Source organism: Coloeus monedula, assembly GCF_965178545.1.
Source record: "Coloeus monedula genome assembly, chromosome: 6".
Classification (NCBI taxonomy): Eukaryota; Metazoa; Chordata; class Aves; order Passeriformes; family Corvidae; genus Coloeus; species Coloeus monedula.
This window is the reverse complement of record NC_138786.1, coordinates 14,678,162-14,705,755: the sequence shown is the minus strand read 5'-3', so window position 1 is coordinate 14,705,755 and position 27,594 is coordinate 14,678,162. Positions and strand designations below refer to the sequence as shown.

The 27,594-nt window shown below is 38.7% G+C and overlaps 1 protein-coding gene across 3 annotated transcripts in view; it reads left to right on the top strand.

The window, feature by feature from the left end:
* PIK3C2A (phosphatidylinositol-4-phosphate 3-kinase catalytic subunit type 2 alpha) overlaps nucleotides 1-27,594 on the top strand; it is a 50,727-nt gene continuing 23,133 nt past the window's right edge. For 2 of the 3 annotated variants that reach the window (XR_014226462.1, XM_082282927.1), the window contains exons 1-9: nucleotides 1-60; nucleotides 11,501-12,675; nucleotides 18,176-18,282; nucleotides 19,899-20,056; nucleotides 22,978-23,098; nucleotides 23,762-23,873; nucleotides 24,431-24,510; nucleotides 24,617-24,680; nucleotides 27,007-27,150. Coding sequence is in view for 2 of the 3 variants with exons in the window: in XM_082282927.1 (XP_082139053.1) it covers nucleotides 11,566-12,675; nucleotides 18,176-18,282; nucleotides 19,899-20,056; nucleotides 22,978-23,098; nucleotides 23,762-23,873; nucleotides 24,431-24,510; nucleotides 24,617-24,680; nucleotides 27,007-27,150 (1,896 nt within the window). In the remaining variant the exon portion in view is untranslated. The remainder of the gene's footprint in view (nucleotides 61-11,500; nucleotides 12,676-18,175; nucleotides 18,283-19,898; nucleotides 20,057-22,977; nucleotides 23,099-23,761; nucleotides 23,874-24,430; nucleotides 24,511-24,616; nucleotides 24,681-27,006; nucleotides 27,151-27,594) is intronic. The other variant, XM_082282928.1, reaches the window with a different exon arrangement.

Below are 27,594 nucleotides of genomic sequence, written 5' to 3'. Positions count from 1 at the left end.
GCTGCCCGCAGCCTGGAGCGCTCCCGCCGGGAGCAGCAGGGACGAGGGGAAATGGTCGAGGTAGGCGCGGGGAGCCGCGGGGGTCGGGGCGAGCTGGGGGCTCTGCGCCGTCCCAGCCCCGCGCTGCCGGGGGCCGCTCGCTCCGCTCCCCGCCGTGCCCCGCTTCGCCCGCCCCTCCCGGGGGTCTCTGCGACCCTCGGCCTCGGGCGCTGCCCGCCGCCGGCGCGGCCTCGGCGCGGCCCAGGGCTGCCGGTGCTCCCCGCGCTGCCGGGCGGCACCTGCGAGCGGCGGGCCCGGGGCCGGGCAGCGCTGCCCGCACGGCTCGTCCCGCTCCCGGAGCTGTGCGGGCTCCCCGAGCCGGGCGGCGGCGGCGCTGCCTGCGGGAAGTGCTCCCAGCCGGGAACTGCGTGTCTGGAGCGCTGGAGCGGCGCCGCTCGGGGCGCGGAGCCGTCCGGAGGAGTTGCCCGCGCTCCGCAGGTGCCAGAGGTGCATTTTGGACCCGGGGGTGAAGTCTCCGGGTGGCAGGGAGCTGTCACCGGCACGGAGCGGGGAGCCCGGGAGGTGCCCGGCATAGGGGGCACCTTGGCGGTCGCTGCAGAGACCCACCAGGTTTACACTTCCTTTTTGTTCGTCTTCTTGTTGGCTTTGGAGTGGGTTCGCTCGCCCCGGGTTGGTGCGTTGCTGTGGTTCCAGAGAAGCTGGATGTTTACAAAGCTGATCCCGAAGCAGCTCTGCTGTTTCCTCCGGGAGCTTTGCCGATATTTCTAGTGATACATGGAAGTTTGTGACTGCCTTGCTGTTCTTGGCTCGATCTAGTTTATTATTCTGTATCAACACAATAAAAAAGGTATACCTGCGCCTTTGTTAGTACAAGTAACCTCCCACTTCAGCTATGCTGTTGTTGGAGAAATGATGTGGTAGCAACATGCAGTGAAAGGAAAAGCGTTTGGAAGAAAAGAGATTCTGGTGGTCTTTCTACTCATTTCTACTGTTACTTATTACAAGTCTGATACTGCAACATAACGCAGTTAAACTGAATTGGGGTAGAGGAGAGGTGGACAGGTTTTAACTAATAACATTGCATGTTTAATGCAGATCTCTTCCCAAAGGGAACTGAAAATTTAAGAAAAAATGTCTGATGTTTGTACAAGATGTTGTGCAATACTTTCTTTGAATATAAGCTGTGCTCCGGAGTAGTAGTGATGAATGATTTATGAAGAATCCAATGGGGAAGCAGAAATGGGGCAGGGGAAATGAAATCAGACAAAAAAATATTTTTTTTATTTGGCTTTGTTGGCTTTGAAGGCAGTTGTGTGCTTCATTCTCCCAAAATTGAGGGTGAGCCTGTAAAAAACTTCCCTTATGTGTCTGGGGGGAAGAGAAGTTACTTAAATTGGCCTCATGCAGCACATTTATTGGAGGGGGAGAAAGGGATTATAAGTCCCACTAAATTCTGTTGGGGTTTTTTTGGGGTTGTGTTTGTTTTTTGTAAAAGCAAATTGAAGCAGAACTGGTAAGAATAAGGCGACAGTGAAAGAAAGTTGCATAGAAGATAAAGGCAGAGGGAGAAAACACAGGCAGAAGTGACAAATACTTGAAGTTAGATGTGGTCCCCTTTTGGGGAGGGGACCACAAATCAGACAAGTAATAGTCCATTTACAGGTCCTTCTTCTTAAATATTGTGCTGTATTTGAATGTTCTTTTACGTTCCAATTTATTTTACATTATTTTACGTCCCTTAAAGATGCTTGCTTATAAAAAATACAAAGGAGATCTCAAGAAATATTTGAAATTTTAATTGATTTAATAAAATAGATTTGTTTTAATTACAGTGCAGTAGTAATCCTGATTTAGATACTTGATGTTCCTCTTTCCTTTGGGTTATTACTGTCATCACTGAGAACTCAAAGGTTCACCAGTACATATAATCATTGTACTTAAATTGATGATTTAGTTATTTTTATGTGATTTGAGTAGCTCTCTGTGTACTAACAAAGAAAATTGAATGCCTTAAATGGAAAATTATGCGTTTCAAAATGTTGAGTAAAAGAAAATACTTTCAGATTTTGTGTTCCTTTGTTTCTAACTTCTCAAACTAAGTTGAAACTGGTGATGTTTCTTAGAGCTGATGTTGTATTTACTGCCCAGCTGGAGACACTTGGATTAAAATGTTGTTTAAGAAATAAAAATGCTGAGGTGATGTTTTGGAGGGGGTTTTTTTGTTGTCTTAGGCTTTGATGTGGGACCAAAGCCCGACAGTATGGGGTTATGTAAAAAAAAAGAATGCTAGGTTTGAATTTTATTGGAGCAGGATTGCATGTTGTTTGTCTTTTGAATAATCTTAAGGCTGCCTTGTGGGAGCCTCAAAAATTGCAGTAAAGTAGCACTGGTGGGTAGGCCAGTGTTAGTCTAACACTGACATGACTAAAATTCATAAGATACAGTATGTGTTTTAAGGTCAGCCTTTACGACATTCCAGTAATGATCTTCCATATTTTTATTTTATAAGTATTGCCTTTTAGTGTCTGTAGTCAGTACAGGAATAATTTGGTGTTTATTTATTTTTAGGATAATACAACAGGCTTAAAAATGAGAGAGTATTACACAAATGTATGTTGTTTGCTTTATGGATATGTAACTGTGAAAACATATTTTGTTCTATTTTAAGTAGAAGATGTGGATGTGTAATTAATTACCAGAACCAGGGTTCAGTCTTTATCAACAGTGGTCAATAAAATCAGTCATCTAATACAGCATCATCCAGCCCCTTTGTAGGCAAGGAGGTTGGTGTGATGTAAGTTTGTGAGAAGAATGATGATGTTGTTTCCATAATGGACAGGGAAGGAGGAAATGTTTCAAAGCGTGCCAGCAATGATAAACCTTACTTAAGCTATAAAAATTTTAGAATGAAATGCTTTCATCGCATTAAAAGAAGTTATGAGAAATATTACTTCAGTCTGTAACTTTGTAGGAATGCAGCCTGAAAGTATTTCCTTAGATTAAGCTTATTCCAACTGATGGTCACTTCAGAGGGAAGAAATGGAAGGAGAGGGGGAAGGTATGTCTGCGTGTTCCATGTAACTTGTAATTTGAAGTTACATACAAAACATCACTTACAAAACCCAGCCATAAGTTGCAGTGTGTAGTATATGAGGACACTTGTGGGGTTTGTGCTAGGGGAATGTCACTGGTTCAGATCTGGAGGCTGGTTAGTGCATCGTGACCCAGAGGAAATAATAGAGCTTGTAGGTTTCAATCTTGTAGTTGATGTTTGTAGAGGACTGATCACGATCAGGTCATCAATAACTGATCCACTCTTCTGCTTAGGTTGTAGTCACAGCAGAAAAGCAGAGCGTGGTGACAGTGCTGAGTTACAAGGTGAGAGCTAGAAGTTTAACTGAGTTCAGCATTCATCTGAACAAATTCCTCATGAAAAAGTCCATCAAGAGTCTTAATCTTAGAGAAGTTACCTCAGGATTCAGGAAGTACTTGAGTGGCAAATTAGTGGAGACTAGAAGGGTGTTTTGAGGAAGTGTTTGTGTTGGTTTAGCTTTTCCCTATTTGCATTTCCAAAGCCACCTTTAGAGACAAGATAAAGATGAGGTGAACCTTTGGTCTGAGTGTAGCCACCCTGTTCAGTTCTCTACCTGTGTACTGAAAAAAAAACAAGTCCAAACCAACCACGTAATCGTTCAGTCAATACATGTAATAAGCATTTAGTATTTTCTGATGGATAAAGCATGGAGCTACACGGGAATGGTGCATTTGGTCTGTCACTTAGTAATCAGCAATTCTGCTTGATCTCCTATGAATGTGAGGTGTGTGACTAAGAAGCATCTGCTGGTTATAACTGAAACTGTGCAAGTTTCCTGCCTGAGGGGAAACTCAGCTGCTGAATCAAATGGTGGAAATAATTTGGCTACTGCAGCAGAATTGCATTAGGGTAGGCTGGTAGGGTGATGCTAATGCAGTGATACAGAGTTAAGTCTGGGCCAGAGCTGAGGTGTCAGTGTTTCCTCTCCATGCATGTTTTTGATGATGGTTTGTTGAAGGTGTATATGGTGCACTGCTGCCCAGGGAGTAAAATAGGATCTCTGTGGGGGAGGGTTGTTTTCATCTCCTGTGTTAACAGCCACTGTACCTTGCATCATGAGCCTCCTGCATTTTGCTGTTGTCAATGTTTTGTGACATTTGGAGGATGTCTGCAGGGCTTACTTCAGGCACATAATTTAGGAAACAGTGGGATTTTAACACAGTCCTCTGTCTATGCTGCAGAATATTCTAGTACTATATGGAAGGTATTTGGGCATCTCTGTTGTGGTAATTAAAGCAGACAGCACAGATGTTTCTTTCCTCTCTCCCTGTTCTTCCTGCACTAGACACTTTTCTATGGTTTTGATAAAATTGGCTATGCAGTTGTCTATCTTCTGTTTAGTACCACTGGGACCGGGATTAATGGAAGTACTAGTTTAGCTAAGTGCTCCAGGTAATTTGTCATGCTCTGCTGGGGTCAGGCCCCACTCTGCATGAATAACTAAGGCCCCTTCTAGTCTTAATTGTTCCATGAAAGTGATATTCCAGAATAAAATTCCTTTACAAGTCAAGAATTACTGCACGAATTATTCAGCTGGGGAATCAAAATATTTGGGACAGTGACCTTGCTTAAAAAATAGGAAAAAGCCTCCCCTTAAGCCAGCAGCTAATGTTGATTCTGTATGAAAGTTTGTATTGTGAGTGTTTTCAAGTATCCTTTGAAAAGTGGGATTGGTGGAGGGATTGGGAACGTCAGGGTGATGTGGAGAAAAGCACAACTTAAGAGGTGTCTGTAAAGCAAGGGAACCAGTAAAAAGTTTTTAAAGACAGTCTTTTGAAACAGGAGGAGTGGAATTGAAAGCATTATTCTGTAAGGAGAAACATTGCAACAGAACTAAAATTCCTAGCCTTTGTCAAACAATGAGGGTAATAAGCTTGGCTGTAAGGCATGGAAAAAACTATCTCGGCCAAGTGCATCGGAATGAAACAGCCTGGGATGCCATCAGTTTCATTCTTGCTCTTTTCTGGTACCTGCATCCATAAAATACTGGGCAGGAGCAGAATAGCAGGATGCTCTTAGAGAGCTGAGAACAGAATAGGGAGAAATAAAGGGATGCAAAGTTTGGTGAGTAGTTCTGCAGCTGCTGAAACTGATGCCAAGTTTCCTGTTGATTTGTGTCTTCTGCTGATTGGCTTGAAGGACTTCTTGCCATGATTCAATCATTTAGAAAGATTATCCTGGTGATAAATCTGCAGTGTCCAGTTATATGAACGCACACTACAGTTTTCTTCTAGCTGTGACAGCCAGTGTTCTTGGCAGGGTCAGGTTTTTTGTTTTTATGACACTTACATGGAATTCAGTTGTTTTTATGACCCCCATCTCTTTAACAGACTTAAATGGAATGGTGGTTAGGCTCAAAATTTGAGGGGAGGAGTATAATAGCAGAAATGTGCTGAGTAAGCTTGCAAACCTGCTGTACCAAACCTGCATAAATCCACATCTACTGATGGAAGGGCTTGCAGTGGCCAGTGGTGCAAATCATTGCAGGGGAGGAGTGTGGCAATGGGAAACATGTGATCTGTAGGTATCTGTAGCTGCCCTCACTGAGATCTGGCTGGAACATCATGACAGATGCATCCATGCTCTGTCTCTCTAGAAACATCGATCAAAACCTGAGGATTCAAAGTTACAGCAGCTACAAAGTATGCTGTATCTATTAATGATCCTCTCTGCAGAGTGTCCTGGGTGAAAATTGATTTTAATAGTTCATAAATTTTTATAAGCACTGAAACAGCTGAGGTTGGATTTTTCAAGGGATTTGTTGCTGATGTTGAAAGACCTTAAAGGCTGAGACTTCCTGTTCCAGAAACATCCTATTCTTGCCTAGCCCTCGAGATCAAAGGTTTTGTGATGAAATTGTACTTTTTTTAGACGTAAATGAAATTTCAAAATCAAAGTTAAGAGATGCGGTTCCTGCTTAGGTATTTATGATCTGAATGATTTGAACAAAACAAACGAAATTAGTGTTGGTTCAGGGTTTGTGCCCAGTTGAAGATTGCACCTGTATTTAAGCTAGTGAAGTTGCCTTTGAAGGTTCTGTAGATGTGAGCTAAAACAAAATGGATTCAGTTTTCTGGTTAACTGTGTTAATCTCATCTGTAAGGGGGCACTTGCTCATTTTGCTAAAATGACTGGATTAAAGAAGCTACTAAGTTTTCATTAAAAAGATGGTGTGATAGAACTGTATAGCTTTAACACTGACCTTTCAGAACTGTTTGTTATTGAGAAACCTCCAGTTTAAACCTAACAGTATTTTAAAAAAAATAACAGCCTTACTTCAAGAAGTCATGTCATGAGTACGTGTTCAGTTTCTTCTCAGTTTGTAGCAATCTGAATGCATCTGGCAGAGAGGGCTTCTGAACATCAAAGTTCTTGTACTTTTTTCTTTCTTTCTTTTGCTAAGGAGTTTTCCTGCTGTGGCAAGTGTCTGGCTATGAATTCCTTTGCAGATGATTAGTATTTTCCACAGTATATTACTGCTGTCGTATTTTGCTAAGTTTTCCCTGGTTTCCCATAAAACTGCTACTGTCTCTGGTATGCGGGCAAGATTTGTTAATTCTAAGTTAGCTATGATTCAGTATGAGGCAAATGCTTCAAATATTTTTATTTTTGTTCTATTTAATGGCAAAATAACCTCAAAGTTAGTTTGAAAATTGCACTTGTTTTGAGGAAGCACTGGCTACTGTATGCCAGACTGTTACTTTATAAGGAATGCAGGAAATGGCCTGACTTCTTATCATTGCTTCTGTATTTAGTGCTTGGACTCCAGGGAGTTCATGTGCACTGATTTCTGATAGCTATAAAGTACTTCATATGAAGAAATTACCAAATAATATGTTCTGTGCTTGCGTAGAACAAATTATAAATAGGACATTACAAGCCTTGGGTGTTTTTGAAAAGAAAGCTGTGCAGCTCATCTGAAGTAGAGAAAAATGTTAACATGTACATGAGCAGATGGTGAGATTACCTCTGCTTAAGGTAAAACGATTTATGTCTGATGAAGTCATCCCTTGCTCATTAAGATAGGAAACTAATTTAGATTTTGGGAGTCTTTGTCCTGGTAGAGACGTAATGTCCTGTATTGGTTCCCCGAAGCTTCTTACTAGAAAACTATAAATTCCTTATTGGAAAGAAAATTCTTCCTGGTTCCATTTTATGTATTTGCTAGACTAGTGCATATGTAATTTTTTTTTAATGTAAGCCTCTGTAAGTGAAAATCTGGTTTAAAATTCATTTCCATTCCATGTAGAAGCTTTGATCTGAAGGAGATGGTCAGGCATCTTGCAGGTTCTTGGTTCTTGATGATTAATAAGTTTTGTCGCTGCTTTTTTTTTTTTTTAAGAGTATTTTGCTCCTCTGACATAATGAATGATGTGCAATACTCAAAATTATATAACAGTACACAGGTGCTTGAGTGATCAAATTTAGGCTCTAAACACATTTGTGTAAAATTGTTAACCTGGGGAATATTGCTGTTACAGAAACTCAGCTAGGCCAGAGCCAAAAGGTCTCCAGACTCTTGTCTGATCACAACTGGTTGAATAGCTAAACTAAATATTCAAGTTAATGAAATCTGACTGCAAGAGGCAGATTACCCTTGGTCAGGGCTGTACATAAATTGTGTGGTTGAGGTTTTAGACCCACTTTTAAAGGAAGCAGGTGAGGTACTGTAGAGCAGTGGAAATGTGGCGACTTCACCCAAAGTATGAATGTGCCTGTTTAATTTCAAAATTAGGGGACAAGTAAGTGGTGTAGGGCATTGTCCTATCACTTCTGAATTTCTGTTACAATCTCTTCAATTGCTTCTGGCTTTCCTTTAAAAATAAATCAAATGTTTCTCACGTTCTCTGAGTGCTTGGCAGGAGGAGCACTCTTGAAGGTGAACAGATTGACAGCTGAAAACTGATTATTACTGTTACTTAAAATAGTGTGCAGCAGTTCAGATGAGAACAGTCCTAGCTCCATAAGGATCGCTTCTGGGTCTTCAATGACCTCCAGTTGTTGCAAACTTCTGGTGAGTTCCTATGGCTCGGTCAGTAATGGTTCAGGATGCCAGGATTTGAACTGAAAGTTATTTTTTGTGAGTGTTTGAGGAGTTCGCTGGTGATAGATGATCCTAATGGAATTTGCCCTTCTCTTTGTACATGTTGGAGAAGTTTAAATTCTGCTCACTCCCTGCCTTTGAACTTAGATGGCTGCAAAGTGAGAGGTTCAAAGTGAAGCTAAATTTATGTGGAAAAGTTAACTGATGCTGCATGGTTAGCATTTAAAAGGAGGTCTATCAGTATTTTAATCATGCTTATGCTTAGGGAGCTTTTATTCTGATGTGTTACATGAATTTACTGCTTAGAACTGGCATGCAGGATAGTTTCACCAAAACTATTGCAATTTTATCAGAATTTTTTATCAGTTTTTTAAATGCCAAACTGTTTGAAAAAACCCTGCAGTCTGCTTATAGAATTTGTCAGAAATTTATACACTGACTTTACAAGTTTCCCAAGGTCAGGACTTAAATACAGCAATCAAATTAAATGTATGTATGCTTATGAGGCTGTCTTGCAGAAAATATGGCTAAAATTCAATTTTTCAGATAATCACTGACAATAACCATCTGTCTTGAATGCTAGAAGTCACTGGATTTTTCAGTGCAAGAGTGCTGTCATACAGTGACAGAAATACAGCACTGTAACGTGAAATTGTAAAATAAACAAGCAGTTCTTGAGTGACTGGGATTCTCCAGGTGTTGTGAATGAAGGTGCTGTGGTAGCTGTGTGCCATGTTTCTGAGAGCTGAGGAATGTGTGTTTATCTGCAGCTGTGACTTCGTGGAACAGGGACTCTCCTTGTGAACAGGAGACTGCTTGGTGATATGGAGATCAAGGCCATCAAGTTCAGCAGAAAAATAAGGCTGCTTTTTTTTTTTTTTTTTATAGAGCTGGCTGTTGCTATATATAAATACTTTGAAGACTATAATTTTTTTTTTGTCTCCTTTAGAAAAAATCACTTGTAATTATCAAGCAGCACCTGAATGCATTGATAATCTTCTAAGTTGTAGCCCAAGAAGTTCTGGATAGTCTCAGAAAGTATGATTCTGTTTTATTTTTTTGAATAAAGTTCAGGAAAAAGTCCTGCTGCTCTTTAGAATCCTTAGGCAGCAGCAAGACTGTGAAAACTCCAAAATGCACTTACCTCAGGCTGCTGCTTCTTGGAAAAGCCAAGTAGGATTTCTTGAGAGGACTTCGTAAGTCAGGGTGTTCTTGCTTCTAAAAATCTGACATAGCAGTTTTAACCAGCTGTAAGTTAATGAAGAGATTAAAGCTGGCTTAGCTTTCTAGAGAGTCTGAGAAGGTGGTGTCAAGTATATGAGACTTCTCATTAGGGTATTATCTGTGGCTAGTAGGCTTAGACCATCTACAAAATATTCAGTATGTCTTCAGGAGAAGTTTTAGTATGATTGTCCTGCTAACAGGAGCATAGTAAATAATTGAAGGCCACAGCTGTGCTCTTAATGGGACCAAAGACCTTCATTGTCTACAAAGGAACCCAACAAAATAGTTTTGGGGTTTTTTAATTGATTCCCTGGTTGTGTTTTACGCTGAGCTCTGGAATAGGCAGCAGACAGGACAAGACTTCTTCCTAATGCAATATTTATGGCTTTAATGGGTGTTGAGCTCTGCAGCTTCATAACTGTACAGAAAAGGCTCTGGTGTCTGGTTTTTTCTGTAGACTTTGACTGTTGAATATTTATATAATTATCCTGTGGAATGGATTCATACCTTTAACTTCCAAAGCTTCTTAAGACTTTATGCCCCAGGACTTGAGTTGTGTGATTTTCAGAGTTTTATACTTTTGTTAGTCTGTCACTATTTCAGTCTTTCTGAAGACACCCTCTTTTGTTTAAGTCTTGTCTTGGTAACTGTAATGTCATTTCTGGTTTAATCTTGCTTTGTGAAGGGTTTCACTTGGACTTGTCTTCAGACTGAGCTGAAATGTATAGAACCTCTTACAAAGATGTCTGTCCTTCACACTATAAGCCATTGAAATAAAGTAGATAAAACAAAAGCTTGGCCAGACTTAAAGAATTTAAAGAATTTGTTATAAATCTGTTAAGAATCTTGCTGTCTGTGTGGGGAGTCCACAGAAATAGTCACTTTGTTTGAGGCACATCTCTGGTATAATTCAAGGAGGGTAAAATCCCCAATCTAAAGTCCAAACCCTTCTAATGGGTGTGAATTGAAAAGGAACATAAAGAATTTGGAGTTATCTGCATTATTTGCTGCAGAGAGTTCTTAATTTGTAGATTGTTGCATGACTTAAACTCAGAATGATTTGCATTTATAAGGCTCATCTAGTTCAGTGAAACTGTGTTTTAATGAGGATTGCTGATTATGTAACCCTCCTGGCAGAAACTCATTATTCCTGATTTTTATCTTGCTGCTTGATGTGCATACTGGCTGTTGCTGGAAGACATCTTATCTCCTGGGCTGGGCTCTGACCCGGCTGTGTGCAAAAGCTGGAGCATAAAGTAGAAGGAATGCCGAAAAATAACACAGTTCTTGTGGTAATCTCTTGCAAAATTATTTTAATAAAGAGTCTGCATAGATATTGTAGTGAATATGGGAAGTTGTATCATAGTCCTAAACACAAGACTGGAATCAGAGAAATGTAAAATATCATTTTCTTGGTGGTGGCTTTAAGCAAAAGTGACCTTTCGGAGTTTCTTCCCTTACCTAGTAGTGAATGACACTTCCTTTGAAGGGCTGTTAAAGAGATTACTCAATGAGCAGCTGTACTTAAATAGCTTATTTTGCTTGTCCAAGAAATATCATTTCATAAGCATTATTTTTCTTGTTAAGAGGGTAAAGTACAATATTTTCCAAAGGAAGAGAGGTCCTTCAGTGTCATTATGACCATTATAATCATGGTACAGCAGTTTGAAAGGTCTGGCTTTGTGATCTGTTGAAGTAAGGTGGAAGTCCTCTTGATAATGTGCTTTATCGATGCTGTATTTGTATACTCTTTAGAATGACTTCTACTCCCAAGATTGCACCTGTGTAATTGCTCAAGTCTGAAAACCGCTACATACCTGAGGGTGGCTTTTGTGTGTCTTGGGTCTAGTGGTGCAGAAAGAAACCAAGTGCTTACTAGTACCAGTAGGTAGAGTAAGAAAAATAAATGGGTCTTGCATACTTCAAAGACTGTGAATTTATTTGTGTGGCTTCTTTTTAAGTCTGGCACCCTCCCCCCTCCAAAAACATAAAAATTGGCCTCTTTAAAATTTTACATCCTGAGTTTCTGAAGGACACGTTCAACTTTGTCAGCTGGTGATGTGTGACTTTGTTGTAGTTGTGTAGCTGTCCACATATGATTGGTTGCACGTGTTTCTAATGTTTCATTTCGTTTTCAGGTCTGCTAAACCCGTTCTGAAGCCAAGAGTAGACAACCAGTGCAAGGGAAGCGTTGCTGCTTTACATGGACATCTGCTCTTGCGGCATGGCCCAGATATCCAGCAGCAATGGATTCAAACAGCGCTCCTCACCTTCTCTGTCAGCCCCAAGGTCAAAAGATGTGGACAAAGAGGAGGCACTGCAGATGGAAGCTGAGGCATTAGCCAAGATGCAGAAAGAAAGAGGTGTAGCTGGTAATAAACAAACCTTTCATTCTTTAAGCAGTCCCAGACAAAAAGCACAGACTCATAACAAACAGGACCATGATCTCATGGTGTTTCCAGAGTCTGATGCCAAGAGCATGGAAGATAAACTAAGTACCATTGACATAGAGAAGCTTACTCATGCTGAACTAGAGAAACTGCTGCTGGATGACAATTTTGAATCTAGTAAAGTACCTACGTTACCAGCAAGTCCTATTTTGAGCCCCTCTGTGTCTTCACAATTTTATCTTGGGTCCACGAGTCAGAGGAGACAGTGGACACCTGGGATACCAGCACCTGTGACATGCACTTTACCTCCTATTTACACCTCAGCTTCTTATACAAAACAGACTGGTGTATTTCAGAATGGATTCCATCCAAGTATGTCGTCCTATCCCTCTAGAGAGCCTATTTATCTTGGTCTTCCAAGACAGTCACAATACGTTTCATACCCAGTGGCAGCTACCATACCTTTCCATCCACACGGAGGCCTACCTTTATACCCTCCAGTACTCACACCAGAAATGGCAAAAGTATTTGACAAAATTGCAAGCACTTCGGAATTCCTGAGAAATGGGAAGTCGAGCACAGACCTAGAAATGACTGCCATAAAGTCTGCAGTCTCCAGCCTGCCAGCCTCGGATAGCTGTGGGGATGTCAGTAAATTCGACTGGTTGGATTTGGATCCTCTGAGTAAACCAAAAGTGGATGCTGTGGAGACTTTAAACAAGGCAGAGGATGATGGAGAGAGGGCTTCAAGTATGACTGCTGAAGATCCATGGGATGCTGTTCTGTTAGAAGAAAAGCTGTTACTAACTTGTCATCTGGAAAGAAAAGTTAATGGGAAATCTTCTGGAGCAACAGTCACAAGGAGTCAGTCCTTAAACATGAGAACAACTCAGCTTGCAAAGTTACAGGGCCAAACATCGCAGGTATGGAAATCACTGTCTTTAAATTGCAGTGTAACAGTAAAGATTAATCACAGTGTTTAAAGGCACTTTGAGGTCTGTTGTTTATTTTATGTATATTACTTGGCTTGAGCAGTGTCCAAATAATGTGATGTTATGGCATATGTATTAGTGCTGTTCAGAAAATAGAACATTATTACTGAATTATCTCTCAGAATTCCTCTGCCCTTGTGTAATCCTTCCACATTTACTGAAGAAATTGCTGGTTTTCAACTCAACACTCCCATAAGAAATAGAAATAATGTTCAGCACAATTAAGTGTCTAAATCATATTGATAAATATTACAATTTTATGAGCAGTTCGCATGATACTGTGAAATAAAAAGGTGGTGAGCTAAGCACTGAAAGTTTTATCTTGCCTTTTACAAGACTATAATTCTCTTTTGTATGTAGAAAGCTTTCCTTCTGTGTAGGAATGCTGGACAGAACATTTTGGTTATACTGAGTGATGGGTGCCTGAGTGATGGGATGACTGCTGGGTCAGAAATACTGTACCACGCAAAACCTCTTTGTGTGATGTTTCTTTTCTCAGGCAGGGCAAAAAAATATTTGAGAGATTTCTTCTCTAGGATCAGGATCACTTTAATGAAACATTCAAGACCAAACTCTCAACAAGGGCTTTAGTTAAGACTCTCGTATCTTTGGACATGGAGTATATGCAGTTTGTGTCAAAACTAAACTGTGCAGCAGGTGATCAATACTGTCTCAGTCTCATCTGGTTAATCATGCCCCATTAGGGCATCCTACTTTTTCCCAAATCCAGTAAAAGACTCTAGGTTATTTAACTTTGCTTATATTTTTAATTATTTCTGTGATAATTCCACCATAAATACAAGACGTGTTTTAAAATGTTAGTCGGCTCACTAGAAAGGGGATATGAATATTTCTGGGTTTTGGGGGTTTTTGTGGTAGATTACAAAGACTGAAAGAGAACTGGAAAAGTTTTCAGTGGAAAAGCCAGCAACCTGGCAAGGGTGATAATGGCCAAAAAAATTGTGTTTGTAGAAACTGGCTAGAGAGTGGGAAGTAAACAATTTGTTTGCTTTGGAGACTTTGTTTTACAGCTGTTTTAAATCTTAGGTATTGTCTTTCTAGGTGTTTTTAATAGGCTAGGGACCTGGCATAAAAAACCAACTGGTATCACTCATGGATATTTTCTAAATAACTCCTTAATTCTTCTCTCCCCATCCCCAAACTGGAGGAGGGTTTTTCACTGAAACAGTAATATTTACTAGAATGTGGCCTAAAAGATTGTCTAGATTTCTGAAGTGAAATTTTTGGCCCCTCATTTGAAGGATGTCCTGTTTTTTCTGCGTTATGTGTCAGTATTCTGGCAGAAGTTCAATAGAGGGCCAGTGGAGAAGGAATAAAAACCACCCTGAAACCCAAAAAAATCCATTTATCTCTAGTTTTGTGCCATGTGTGCAGATCTTGAGTCTGACTTTATTTTGTTTCCCCACTTGCTGTTGAGCTGTGATATATGAGCTCTGTTATTTCCTAGGATTTGGAGAGGCATGTAAATTTGGGCTCTACAGCAGTTTGCTTCTCAGTTTGCTGTGTCATCTGGTGATGTGTTTGTCAGTTTTTCAGTGGTAGTTGATTGGTTGTAATCTAACACCTGACTAATAATTAGGCTAAGTTGGATCAGTGCTTCTCAGGTGGTGTCTGTAGGAAGTAATGTTTGACTGTTCTGAATGAATCTTTATATGTTCCAGGTTTTTTCCAAGAATGTAGGATTTAAAGGAATCTTTCCTGTTCATAAGGTCCAGTCTCCTGCTATTTGCATGTCATGTATTGACTGATTCATAAATAAAGTTCAAGCTCTGCCTTCACATGTGGTCTTTTCTTCCTGTCACTTCTGATTTAAAGGCTGTTCCAGCTCCTCCTCATCAATCATCTGCTTTTCAGCAGAACACATTTGTAACTAACTCTTAGCAAATGTTCTTCTTTCAGGATGGAACAGCAGGTACTTAAGATGAAAGAATCATTTTGATATTTACCTCAATATGTTACAAGAGACAGTGACTTTCTGTCAGCTTTCACTGCAATTCTGTGTGAGAGCTTCTCTTTCTTTCTTTCTTTTGTTTGAAGATCACTTATGAGAATTTTAGCTCTCTGTGTGAGACCACAGTGTACCACGTGTACCTCAGCATGAATAAACCCTCATTACAGGCAGGGGCATCCTGCTTGGTACTCTTTTATTGCATTTACTTTATTTGTGATGGCATCACAACATCAATCCTATCATCAGTTAATAGACCTGATTTGCTTAAGTCACCACCTTTTTCATCAAGTTCTTAGTTTACAGCAGACGTCTGCAGTGAATGCCCAATTGAAGATTTGAGATTTACTTTCCAGTGCTCCTCCAGTCTTGTTTTGGCATCACACTCCAGTTCTAGTCTGTATTACGAAGGTAGCTGATGATACAAGACTGTAAGTTATCAGTGTTGCTTCTGCTGAGTTATTAAAGCAGAAAATAAATAGATTTAAAGATGAGTCCCTCAAATGGAGATCCTTGCAACATAACCTGGGTAGTCTTTCTTTTGCCTATCCTGTACTTCTACTTTTTTTCCTAGCTGAAATAATTTTTTACTTAGTATAGAAGGAAGCTGAGTTTTGTAGCCTCTATTTTTGGCAGTTCTCTTGTACTTAACCCAATCTACCCTGGGTTTACTTCTAAGTATATTCTTAAGTCTTGCATCTTAACAAGTCTGGATCATTCCCTCCAACCCTTCCTGAAAAACTCAGTCTCTGCCCTTTTAAACAAAAATACATGTATTTTGAGTCAATCAAAAATACACTGTGATTCTATCAAAATTTTTGACTGTTTAATCCCTGAGTCAATAGATTGCTTTGTTTTAATGAAGTATCTATTTCCATCTATTCATGTTTTTGTCTATTTGATGCGTATATTCATATTTGAAGTAGCTATACATTAAATATTCCCATTTAAATACTTCAGTAGTTGTCACTCATTTCTGAAAGCAGAGGCAAAAATCATCATTTTGTCCTCCTTTATGTGTTGTTTTCTCTTGCTTTCCAGAGAGCTGCTGAGTTTTGTGACTTTGTATACTCATGGAATTTTATTTAACTTGACTTTTGTTAGTTTCTTGGGGTTTGGGTTTGTTCGTCATTGTTCAGAGTAATTGTATTTACAGACCACTTCTATTTTTGCAGCCTGTGCTGACATGGATTATTTATCTCAATTGGCCTGAAGTCCTTTCTTTCAAGTTATTTCCTGTTTGACTGATAGCTTTTGCACCTCCTAGATTGGCCCATCTGGAAGTTAAAGACATTAACATTCTACTTGTTGCTTGAAACCCATCTGAGTCCAGTGGGTTTTAAATAGAATTCTTGGTTTTTCAGAGCTTGTTGTCTTGAAATTATTTTCCCCAAAGTGATCAAAAATTAATATTGAAGTTCAACTAAAAAATAAGGTGTTTGATGATCTTAGTTTTCCATCAGGAGGTCTTTTTCATCGTTACATATTTGTAATAACATGAGGTTTCTCTCCTTAGCCAAGTGTGACCCTGAGGTCAACCACAGTTAACCAAATCATTTTTTTTCTTTGCTCATTAGATCAGAATTTATTGTTTGCCCTGGCTAAGCTTGCATGTGTTGACCTGCCTTGTTAGTTCCCTAAACTTTAACAGTTGAATAAATTTTACTGTAAGTAATTCAGAAGTGTCACATAAAGTGGTGATGTGTGTGACTTTATTTGAAGTAGGCCCCTTGTTTAGTGCTTTTATCCTGTGGTTGCACAGTGCATTGTGTACCTATCTGTAGTATTCCTTGAAGAGTTTCTAAATGGAATTTAACATTTGTAGAGGCAGCTCAGTGATTTGCAATGACCGAGTTTTGTGTTGAGTGCCAACCAGCAGTTGGTTAACCTTCATCAGGGGCGTTTGCCTCTCCCTGGGTATGTTCCCTCCCTGTTTCCTTGTGATTCTTGGTATTGTTCTGCAATTGGTTAGAGAGTGTGTTTACTAGGTACAGTTGCACAGGTTAGCAGGTCTTGTGAGGTTGCCCAGTATTTTTATGTGATAGAACTTGCTGAGATGTTACAATAGAAGAACCTTTTTGATTTAAGGTGGTATGCATACTCCTGCAGCTCATTTCAAGTTTTGTGGCTTTATAGCTTCCTGCTCCAATTGTCTCCTGTGGTATAGCTAATCCTCAATTACACAGAATTTGTCCTTTTGACTGATCAGTGTTCATGCAACCAATATTTTCGCTGAAATAATTAAGTTTAAATGCAATTCAAGTGGCAATTATAGGTTGTATCTCTTCCAAGTTTATGTTGTAGTGCTTAAACAAGTTGATTTGAAGGGAAAAAAGGAAAAGACCTGACAGTATGTGGCTCTCTCAGACGTGACCCCTTTTCTGAGAGTCTAATTTAACTATATTGTCTGATATGCTCTAATGAAATTAGCTGACTGCTTTGGCTAATAATAAATAACCCACATACTAGTTAAGTAGTTAATCACTGCCTCAAATATGAATAAATTGTGGTGATTTTCAGAAGAACTGTAGTGCAGTCTGCTTTGTTCCTAGACTTGTGGTTGGATTAAAGGTTTCTTTAAGCATTGTAAAATCTTTGGATGAAAAATGTAACTGGTCATGTAAAAGTTATTCCAGGGAGTATCTGGCAGGAGCTTCATGAATCCTTCAGGCTAGTGGTGGCTGTTAGACTATGGACAACTGAGTTCCACTGGTTATTCCAACTTCTCTCTGCTTTTTGCTCACTCCAGCATTTGTATGGATGTATTGTGAGTTGGATCAGAAAACAGATACAGGTTTAAAACCTGCTGTAGCTCTGTGTTTGTTGTTTCGGTTTTGTTGGTTTTTTAAGTTTATTAGATTTTGCTGTTTGAAACTGCAGCTTTCTTTTAGCAGTTGTTTCTTGGATTGGATACTTCAAAGATTGTGGTTTACAGTTTTGAGAGGTGATGGGAGCATTTGGCATAAGGGATTAAAACAGCAGTAAGTTGATTCCTTGAGTTCTAAGTTTCATGTTCTGAATGCTACTTCCTTCCAGTGTTCAGCTTGTATTTTCCTGCTTTGTAGGAAGAGATAATCATAGGCACCAGTGATATGTAGTGGTTCTTTCTGGAACTACACTGAAATCTGAGTTGCAGAACTGGAGGAAAAATACGTTTTTCTTCCATCTGTGGTTCAGCTGAATTTAGCCAAATCTGAATGTAAGAGGTCACTGCTGAAAGCTCAGGAACTGCTTGCAACTTAATCTTAGCTGGTAATGATGCTGGCAAATAAATTTCCTGCTGTCAGGGAGTCACTGCTCCAGTGAATCTTTACTTTTCAAGTTATACATGTTTTTCTCCATATAAAAGTAGACATAAAACTAGTGGTAAATCTCAGACTCATGAAAATCTGTCACCTACATGTGGCTTTGCTGGCGTTAGGAATACGTTTGCAGCTATTTAAATTCCGTATTATCTTTGAGTTTCAGAAAGACAATGGGACCACTGGCACGCTGACAGAAAACGTGCTTCTCCAAGCAATTGAAGGGCAGAATCAAGAACTGTCAGCTTTTTCTGAAGCAGTTACAAAGTAAGAAATGACTGAATATGAATTAACTTTCAGAGGAGGGAAAAAAAAGCTAAATGATTAATTTTCAGTTAGCTTGACAGGAACAGCCCTACATTTTTTTTTTTGCTTGATGGGACAGATTTCAGTATGTATCCTTCTTCCTTTTCTTATCTCAGTTTTTCCTGGTTTTGTCCTGGTTTGTTTATTTTTTTTCAAGAATGCAACAGAATTGTTAAGATCTTCAGTACTAATATTATTGTATTACCATATTTCCTCTTTCTTATTTTGGTCCTGTGACTTTCACTTTTCCTTGTTTCTCTAATACCTTTTTATCCTCAAAGTATTTTTCTGTATCTCCTTGGCTTTTTATTACAATTTCTTTTGAAAGAATTTGATGTCTTTTTTTTTTCTTGTTACCTGAGGCACCTCACAAAATCCTGTCACTCAGTGACTTTCCAACCTTTTAATGCTTTTATTTTTGTTGCTTCCACTACTGGACTTCTGTAATGTAAAACCTTTAAATGTATCCCTGCCTTGATCAGATAGTGAAGCTCCTTAAAGGTCATGTGGTTTTTTTTCCTTACTGCCACAATTTAATGAGAGAATGTTTTCTTCTTAGAGAAGACAAACTGCTCTTGCCTTTTTTCCTTTTAACATCAAAATCCAAGACATAGTGGAGGAAATAGAGATCTTTGAATCTTAAGGATAGCATCTATTTTTTTTTTAAGCAGGAATGTTTATGAAATGAAAAGGAAACTCCACAAAAACAACGAAAATTCATATATATGTGAAACTTACTATTGAAAAACACTAAGACAAAGCTCACATAGAATAGGCTTGTTGCAACACTTTCTGGTTATATCTGATTGTTGTCCTTCGTTTCAAGACCCAGTTTTTTAAATAGTGATGGACTTAAGACTGGACAACTCTTGCTGAAGGATTCGGGGGTTTTTCCATTCTTGCGATTGTCCAGAATAAAGATGATGAAATAAGTAATCCTTTTAGAGCAGTTCTGTTCTTAATCTCCTATAATATTACTTTAACATTGGCAAAAGTTTAAGGTTAAATTATTTTATCTGTGTTAGATAGCAGAAAATAAAAAGCAGCTTTCCAAGTAGGTAAATGTTTTCTACTGTTTGTGTCCTAAATAAAAACCTTTACCTCCATTGAGGCCTCTTCCTCACCTTCCACAGCTTAGAATAGCTACCTTCTGCATCATATCTAAGTTCAGATTAGACTTCTAAAAGTTGAAACATGTGAAGAGTTTTGGTTTTTTTTTTTTTAACTTAATTTTTAGAAAATACTGTGGATTACCGTTTTAAAAACTGTTTTAGAGCTTAGTTTCTGCAGAAGCTGGCTATGTCCTGTAAGAATTGACCTATTAAATATTTTAAGCTATGTAGAAAACCTCCCTAATTATATGCTAGGATTTTTTTCCTGTCTAACTACTACTTGTATAATGATTGTGGGCAATGTTCTGTTGAGAGTAGAAAAATTAAATGGTGCTTTGCACATGCAATTGAGGTAGAGAGCCAAAGGTAGTCTTTACTGTTCTGCCTTGTGGTTATTACCATGTTATTTTGCTTTAGTCTTAGACTTCTCCATTGCAATGTTTCATAAACCTTCTCTGATTCCAGATTGAGGACCAAGTTTCCTTATACTGATCAGCAAACAAACCCAGGCTTTGTGCTGAGTCCAATCATGCTGCAAAGAAATATAAGTGGGGAGAGTGCCAGTATCAAGGTTTCAATAGAAATCGAAGAATTCCAGCAACCAGTAACTTTTACATGCGATGGTATGTTCCTGCTTCTTAAATTGGAGTTTGCTTGTTAAAGACTATACGCTCAGCCTAGGCCAAGGCCTTTCAGTTTTTGTAATCCCTGGGTCTCAGGGGCATGGGTTGTTTGTGGGAAATGTGGAAAAGGTAACTGAGGAAAGGCCGAGTTCTGGGTCAGTGCCTCCAGAAAATACTTAGAAGTTGACAAAGTGAAATACTGACTGTAAAAAAGGAAAGCACAGCAAACCAGAAGCACTGTTCTGTCCATAGCTGGATAGAATAAAACAGTTGTTTAAGAGCTTTTACTTTATAGTTATTGAGGCGACAATGACACCAGGACTGAGATTTTTAATGTTTAATTTAATTTTTCATTTCAACACACTAACATATTTTAAAATAAATTTTTGTAAGCTATCTAAAAGTTTAGACAAACTGCTGCCGGAAAAGAGGGATAAACATTAAAAGTATCTATTATTTGCATTCAATACATGCTTATGAACACAAACACTAAAATAACACTGTTGGATGTGCCACAACTGGCTGTCCCAGTTTTGTGGGTAACCAGGAATATTGGTCTGGGGTGGACCTTTGAGGTTTGCCTTGTTGTGCTACATAAATTCATGTCCTCTGCGCAATCTTGACTGCACAGTGGTTGTATTGAAACTGCATGCTGTCAACTTTTGGCAGTTCTGGGTGATGAAATAACTGGTAATAAACTTTTTTGCCTCTGTACTTCTGGAATTCCTTATCACTTGTGAGGGTAATTATTTGGATCTCAACTTATATTAGTGTAGATGCTTTAGAGCTGGTTGTACTCAAAAGATCTGGAGTTGTTTCATTACTCGCATAAACTTGCTGCTCTATTGGAAAAACAAGCTCTCAGTGCATCAGTGTTTTCATTCTATATTAATTTGCTGGTCCTTACATTTATTCTGTGGTGACTTCATAATCTTTTGTTAAGAAATGAGGTGGATTTTAAGTATAGCCTGGGAAGGGTTTCTGCTCTTAATCCTTAAGATTACAGTTTTCTAATATTGCAAGCTTAATCCTTTCCTACAAAAGGCTTTGGTAGGGTAACTGAAATGTTAGGGCTTCAGCCCTTTATTTCTAGTATTTTTTGTGGCTAGCTTGGAATGTGTTTTGCATTCTAACCCCACATATCTTCTTCTTTGCATTTTCTACTCCCTTTTTTCTGATGCTGAAACTAATCAGCAAGTTAAACTACTTGTCTTCCACAGCTGGTGAAAGATGGGCATGTGACTAGTAATGGGGTTTTTAAAAGTTATTTTCTACCTTTAATTCCTTCTGTTCTTGGTCAAAGTGTTGCATACCTCAGCTTCCTAATGCTGGAGTTGCTCTACTTCAGTGTGGCTTTCAGTCTTGCTCAGAAGGAGCTGCAGCCTCTCAGTGCTCTGACAACTCAGTTTGTAGAAAGGACTCAGGAGGGAAATAGATGAACTTTAGAGCTTATTTGGATTCATTTTGCATTCCTTTATTAGACTTTGCATGGAAGTTTGCTCTGTCTGAGCAAACATTGTGTGTCAGCAAGAAATTAATGTCTTTGAGTAAGATGTAGGGCAGGGAAAAGGTGGTAGCATCATCTTTGCAGTCTTCACTGGGCTTTGCAGGGCTGGCAGACCTTTGGCAATGCAGCCTGTGACTACAGCACAGAACCTGTCACTGCATGAACTATCACTGCATCTTTTTCCTTTATCAAATACCATATATATTCTCTGCTGAAGGTAACACAGCAATTTCACCCAATAATAAACAGTCTTAATGGGTTAAAGTGTTTCTGAATTCATACTTCCTGTCATTCCTTGTTCTTGAATCTCACACAATCATTCTTCATATGTGCTCAGATACCTCTGTGCTTGTAATAATTAATCATTTGTTAATGAGGTGAAGCACATGTGTTATCTTGTGGAAAATATTGTTGTGGCATTACCTCTGTGTCTATCATAGCAGTAATATTTCTTTATTTAAAAAAAATTTTGAGAAAATTAGGAAAGTCCTTGGAGAGGGGAAAAAAACTCTGAAGGTACTGATGAAATACAAAATTGCTCTTATACAGTGGTTTTTTACAGAATTTTGAGGCACTTAGTGATATTGTTCACAAATTATTTAAAGGAGATCATCAGAAACTATGTCGGGAGGGCTAGAGAGCATTTTGTATTTAAACATTTGTGTAATTCAAACAGGTCTGTATTTTTAGTCAGCGACAGCTGGTGGCTGTGGGGGAATGGATTTTGAGTTTGACTGGGATTATTTTGTTGCTCTGTAGTTGCTGGATGGAAGAGAGACTATTTTCCAAAAAGCTTTTGGAGCCTGATAAAAAAGTGCTGGTAGCTGAGAGCTGCATTTGGCAAAAGCTTGGTGGTGCTTACTGAGATCTGCTCTGTACTAAGTGGAAGCTTCCCATGACAAATGGAAAGGAAAAAGGACTTTCAGTAGGATTTGCCTCAGCTGCAGCTGATACTCAGTTCCTCAAAAGCAGAACAAATAGAGGAGTTCCATATCCAACTCTTCAGATAGTGTTTTTTAAACTTTAAGTGCCTCTGGGATCACTTAACTATTTGAAGTCCTTGCTAAATAGGGCAAGTTTAATTTATAATTTAAAAAAAAAAAAAAAAGAAAAGGCTATCCTCAGTCCTGCAGACTGTGTTTGTATTTCTGGCTAAGTGACTACACTGTATCCTCATTGAAAAAGATTTTTTTTTGGCTTTTTATAATGGCAGGCAAGTTTATGATACCTTTCTTTGTGAGAGAAAAGTGAAGATCTCAAACTATGAAATTTAGGAGATAATAGAAGTGTAAAAATCTTCTTTACAAGTACAAAAATCAGTTTGATTAAATAACTACAATTTGTGAGTGAGCAATAGTTAATATCACTTGCTATAGATTTATATTTAACTTTTAGATGTAATTTCTTTAAACAGTGAGTTCCCCTGTTGAGCTTATAATAATGCAGGCACTTTGCTGGGTGCATGATGACTTGAATGAAGTGGACATTGGCAGCTATATCCTGAAAGTCTGTGGCCAAGAAGAAGTTTTACAGAAGTAAGAAAGCTCTTTTTCATTAATACTTAATTTCATGCTTTTTCCTGAAACAGTTACTGGAAAGTGTATCTCTAGTGATTAAATGTGTGAAAGAAACCTTAAAAATATAAGGGAGTCACTCTTTGCACAAAGATCAGAAGTTTTTGGACTTGTTCTGGGATATAGCAAAGTAGCTTCTCATCAACTTCCTAAGGCTCTGTTCTAATGCAGGTGCAGGTTTGTAGAACATTTCTGTGGATGGATATTGTAGGTTTTGACCACTCTTCAAATCTCAGAAACAAACCCAAAAATCTAATGTATTCTAATAAACTGGGCGGGTTGTGGTTTGCAGGATTTTGTTTGTTTCTTGGTTTGATTTTGGGTTTGTTTCTTGGTTGGAATTTTTTTCCAAAACTAATGGTTTACAAAGCCCCATTAGTTTTCTGGGTTAGAATATTTGGTTTCAGTGTTAACCACTGCAGTTAAGAGCATTAGCACAAGTACAGTATCTGTAATAGTGTATAAAAACTTGTGCAGAAGTGAAAGTCAGATCAAGGATGGGTGTGGAGGTTGATTCACCGTTTCCTTATTTTGAGGCAACAGGTTGCCTTGCATATTCTGTGTGAGTTTTTGGAAAAGCACTGCGTATTTTTGTTGTGACTGGAGCTTGCTTTTGTTTCACAGCAAGCACTGCATAGGAAGTCACGAGTATATCCAGAACTGCCGGAAGTGGGACACAGACATCAAACTGCAGCTCCTGACCCACAGCGGGATATGCAGCGACCTGGCACGAACAGTGAGTACCTCCTGGTCTGCAAGAGAGTGCTGGCTCCAAGGGCTACCTTCCTGTGTTATTGACAAATTAGCATGTCTGCCTGGTGTTGGAAATGGTATCCTCTTCTCCTTAAGGGCAAGTGAAATACATAACTGAATTTTCACAAAGCAAATTGTATAAATATGGGTAGTGCCTCTTACTAGAACCAAGTATTGTACCTGGAGAAAGTATGCAAGCATTTGGACTAAACTTGAGGCTTGAAAGAGAAGCAACAAATTTCAGAGTTAAATAAAAGTTGAGAAGAGTTTTTGTGTTTAATTATATATGTATTGGACCATCAAAGAAGAAGGGAGGAGTATTTGGTATCTGCATAGTTAGGCACTTGATGGCTGTTTCTTCCCTCTTTCCCCATGTGTACACATTTCACAGGCTGTTAAGTAGTTTTCTTTTCCCCTTTGAAGAGATCACCTTACATCTTTCCCCTTCAACTCCCCAGGTATTAGTAATTAATCTTCTGTAACAGTATACCTATTATAGAAAGGTGAGAACTGGACTTAGTACCGAATATTTTATTGCAGGAAGACGATGACAGGACACCTGTACATCTAACCAAACACCTCTACAAAGTAGAAAAACCTTTCAGAGAACCTATCATAAGGTAATGTTTTGTGGTTATTTTAGTAATCAAGTGCTGATCTCTGCTGACCAAGGTTGTGTTCTGTTCTGTTCCTGTACTTGTGTTCAATAACTATTATTTCTTGCAGGTCTTCCATTGAAGAGCTTCTTGAGGTGTATCACAAGCAAGTTAACATAGCCCTCAAGAATGAGGTAAGGTCATTGTAGATTATTGCTGAACCAAAAGTAGCATGACGAAGTTCACTGATAAGGTGGCTGGGAGAAAGACTTGCAGGTTATCTCAGGGAAACTGAGATCTGAACAAGCTGTCAAATGTGAAATTATAATCATGGGTATTTAGATTTCTGTTCTTCTTTTCTTCTAGTCTTTTCTTGCAAACGAGTTGTTATCTGATCATCACAACTAGAAATGTATCTTCCAAGTCCTTGGGTGTGAAATAACCTTTTCCTCAAACATGCTGGGAGAGGTTAATTCAGGAGAATAGGGAAGAGGTCTGAATCCTGACTATGGCTGTTGTTGACAGCCAAGAAAGATGTATTTACTAACAGATAAAAATCTACATAATAGTGAGCAGGAATAGTTATGTACAATGGGAGTTAGAACTGAAGCATGTTTGGAACATATAAGTAAGTTCTGCACAAAGCATAGTAATGTCTTATTCTGCATTATTCAATTAATTTAAAACACCCTGTCCAAAAAATTGTCTATTTCAGTATATGACAGGTAGCTTAAAGCAGCTTGCATGTTGAGTAGTTTGGAGTGACTTCCCATGTGCAAAAGCTTATGGATACAACTTGCTTTGCTCATTTCTCAAAGGAGAGGCTGCTTTTAACTCCTGATAGTAATGTAACTTGGAGTCTTAAATGCTTAAACATTAGATAACTGTGTTTCTTAACCAGTTTCTGTAAGAACGGTCTCGAACTACTTAATTGCAATACTTTTCATTTCCACTATGTTTGTTTGCCTCTCCAGGAATGCAGGTCTGAGCAAGCTGGTCTGCTATTTCCACACTTCCTTAATATTATTTAATTCCCTTGATGGTAATTCACCCTGTTCTCAAGGGTAGCTTTGAACACAATCTTTTTGTAGAAGAGTGAGCTGTTACTGCTCCTGACACGGTGCTGGTTTTGTTGCTTTGCTCTTGCAGCTGCTTCAGTTTCTTTGTTCAGCTGTGATTTCACAGGCTGAGATGAGGAATGCTAAACATCTCAATTCAGACTTGTGTTCCACTCTTTGTAATCTTTTTGAGGTTGGGAGATGTAGTTTGTAGGTGGTGATGATTAGGTCCAAATAGCAGCAGTTCTGCATTTGAAATTTTTTACTTCATGAAGTGAATTCCTTTACATATTCAGTAGCTGAAGCTTGCTAGCCCAAGTGAAGAAGGGTAATCCATAAATAATTTGTATGTAGGCTTTGATTTCACATTGTTGTATACTTCCAAAGTTATCAATTGTCTTTTTATTGAGATATGAGAGCCTGTGAGGAAAATAGCAGTGGCAATTTTGCTTTCTGTGTCACAAAGAAGCAGTTACCTTCAAACTGTTAGCTTTGGAAGTATGGCTTAAATATTTACAGTGTCGTCTGACTTCTGTGGTTATTTTCTTACCAGAACAGTTAATTGTTGCCAGGTAGCTCTCAATTTAAAAACTTTCTGATTCAAATGGCTTCTTTACTGTATATTTGTAGGAAGGCCATGAGAATAGGTCTGGGATAGTGGTGGTTGGGAATCAATTTACATCTTAGTGAGAGAATATTGCAATAATTATTCCTCTTATTTAGTTGTAAGTGCTCATACATTATTGTGAAAGAAACCTATGCATTAAGCCTTTAAAAAGTAAACCATTATTTTGAAGCAAATACATGTATTCTTTCAAATGGGGTGAAGACCTCCCTTACATTAAAAAACAAACCCCAAGGAACCTAGGATAATTCAGATTTAACTCAAGTGGCTTTTTGTTTATTGGAAGAGTAGAAGGAAGAGAGTATTAGGAGCAGCTCAACTTTGTCTTAAGTAGCCTACAAAAGTATATTAAAGTGAAGTAAAAAAGTTAGTTCCATCATGGAAGCAGTACTGTGGTGTAAGTAGTGCAAGTGTAATTTAAACCTGTATCTCTGAGGGCTGAAATTGAAGCACTGCTTCTTTAGCATTGCTTCCTCACACTAATTGAATTTTCTTCTTTGAATTGCACTTTCTTTTTAGGCCATGAGGGAATTTGAGCTTAGTATCTCATTAGAAAATAATTGTTTGCCAACACTTCAGTAGAAAAATGGTTGGGAACCTCCTAATGTTTCCTGGTGCCCCATTCTAGGATCTGTACTACTGTGTTTTTGGCATTCACAAGGAAGTTCTCAATATTGAGGTTTTTCTTTAATCAAATCATTACACCACAGTTTAATGTAATGGAGATATGCATCTCATAATGACATTTTCTTGGCAATTCATTAAAAAACATTAAAGCAATACTGGGTTTCACAATTGTGATCAGATCAATCTGTTCTCTCATACATTCCTCATTAGAACCAGCATAAAGCAGTAGATCATGTAATTAGGACTGTCAGGAAAATCTGTTCTACATTGGATTGTGTAGAGACTCCTGCAATAACGGACTCTGTGAAGAAGCTAAGGAGGGCTGTTAATCTCCCAAGGACTAAAAATGCTGAGGTAAGCTTTCACACTAGAAATTGCATTTTGAGGTATGCTTTTTAACTGACAAATATTATTTCAGAGTCTTTAGTAGCTGGAAATACCAGCAACAGTTCTGTCAGGGTTATGTTGGGATTTTTGTTGGGGTTTATTTATTTATTTATTTATTTTACTTGATATCTTCAATTTATTTTGACATCTCTCTGATCTTAATCCATTAATCACTTGCTTTGGGAATATTTTCCCTTTCTAAATAGTGACTGTTTAAAAACTAGTTTTAAAATACTGTGTTCTGGTTCTGTAACTAGAAACTTGTGTCACAGCAGATGCCACTAAATCTGACTGAGGGGAACTGACAGGAGCTCATGCTGTCTAAAATTAATGCAGTTGTACTTTAGAGGAGGAATTGACATCATGTATTTTCCCAGTAGTGTTTGTGACTAGCAATAGCATCTTGAAACT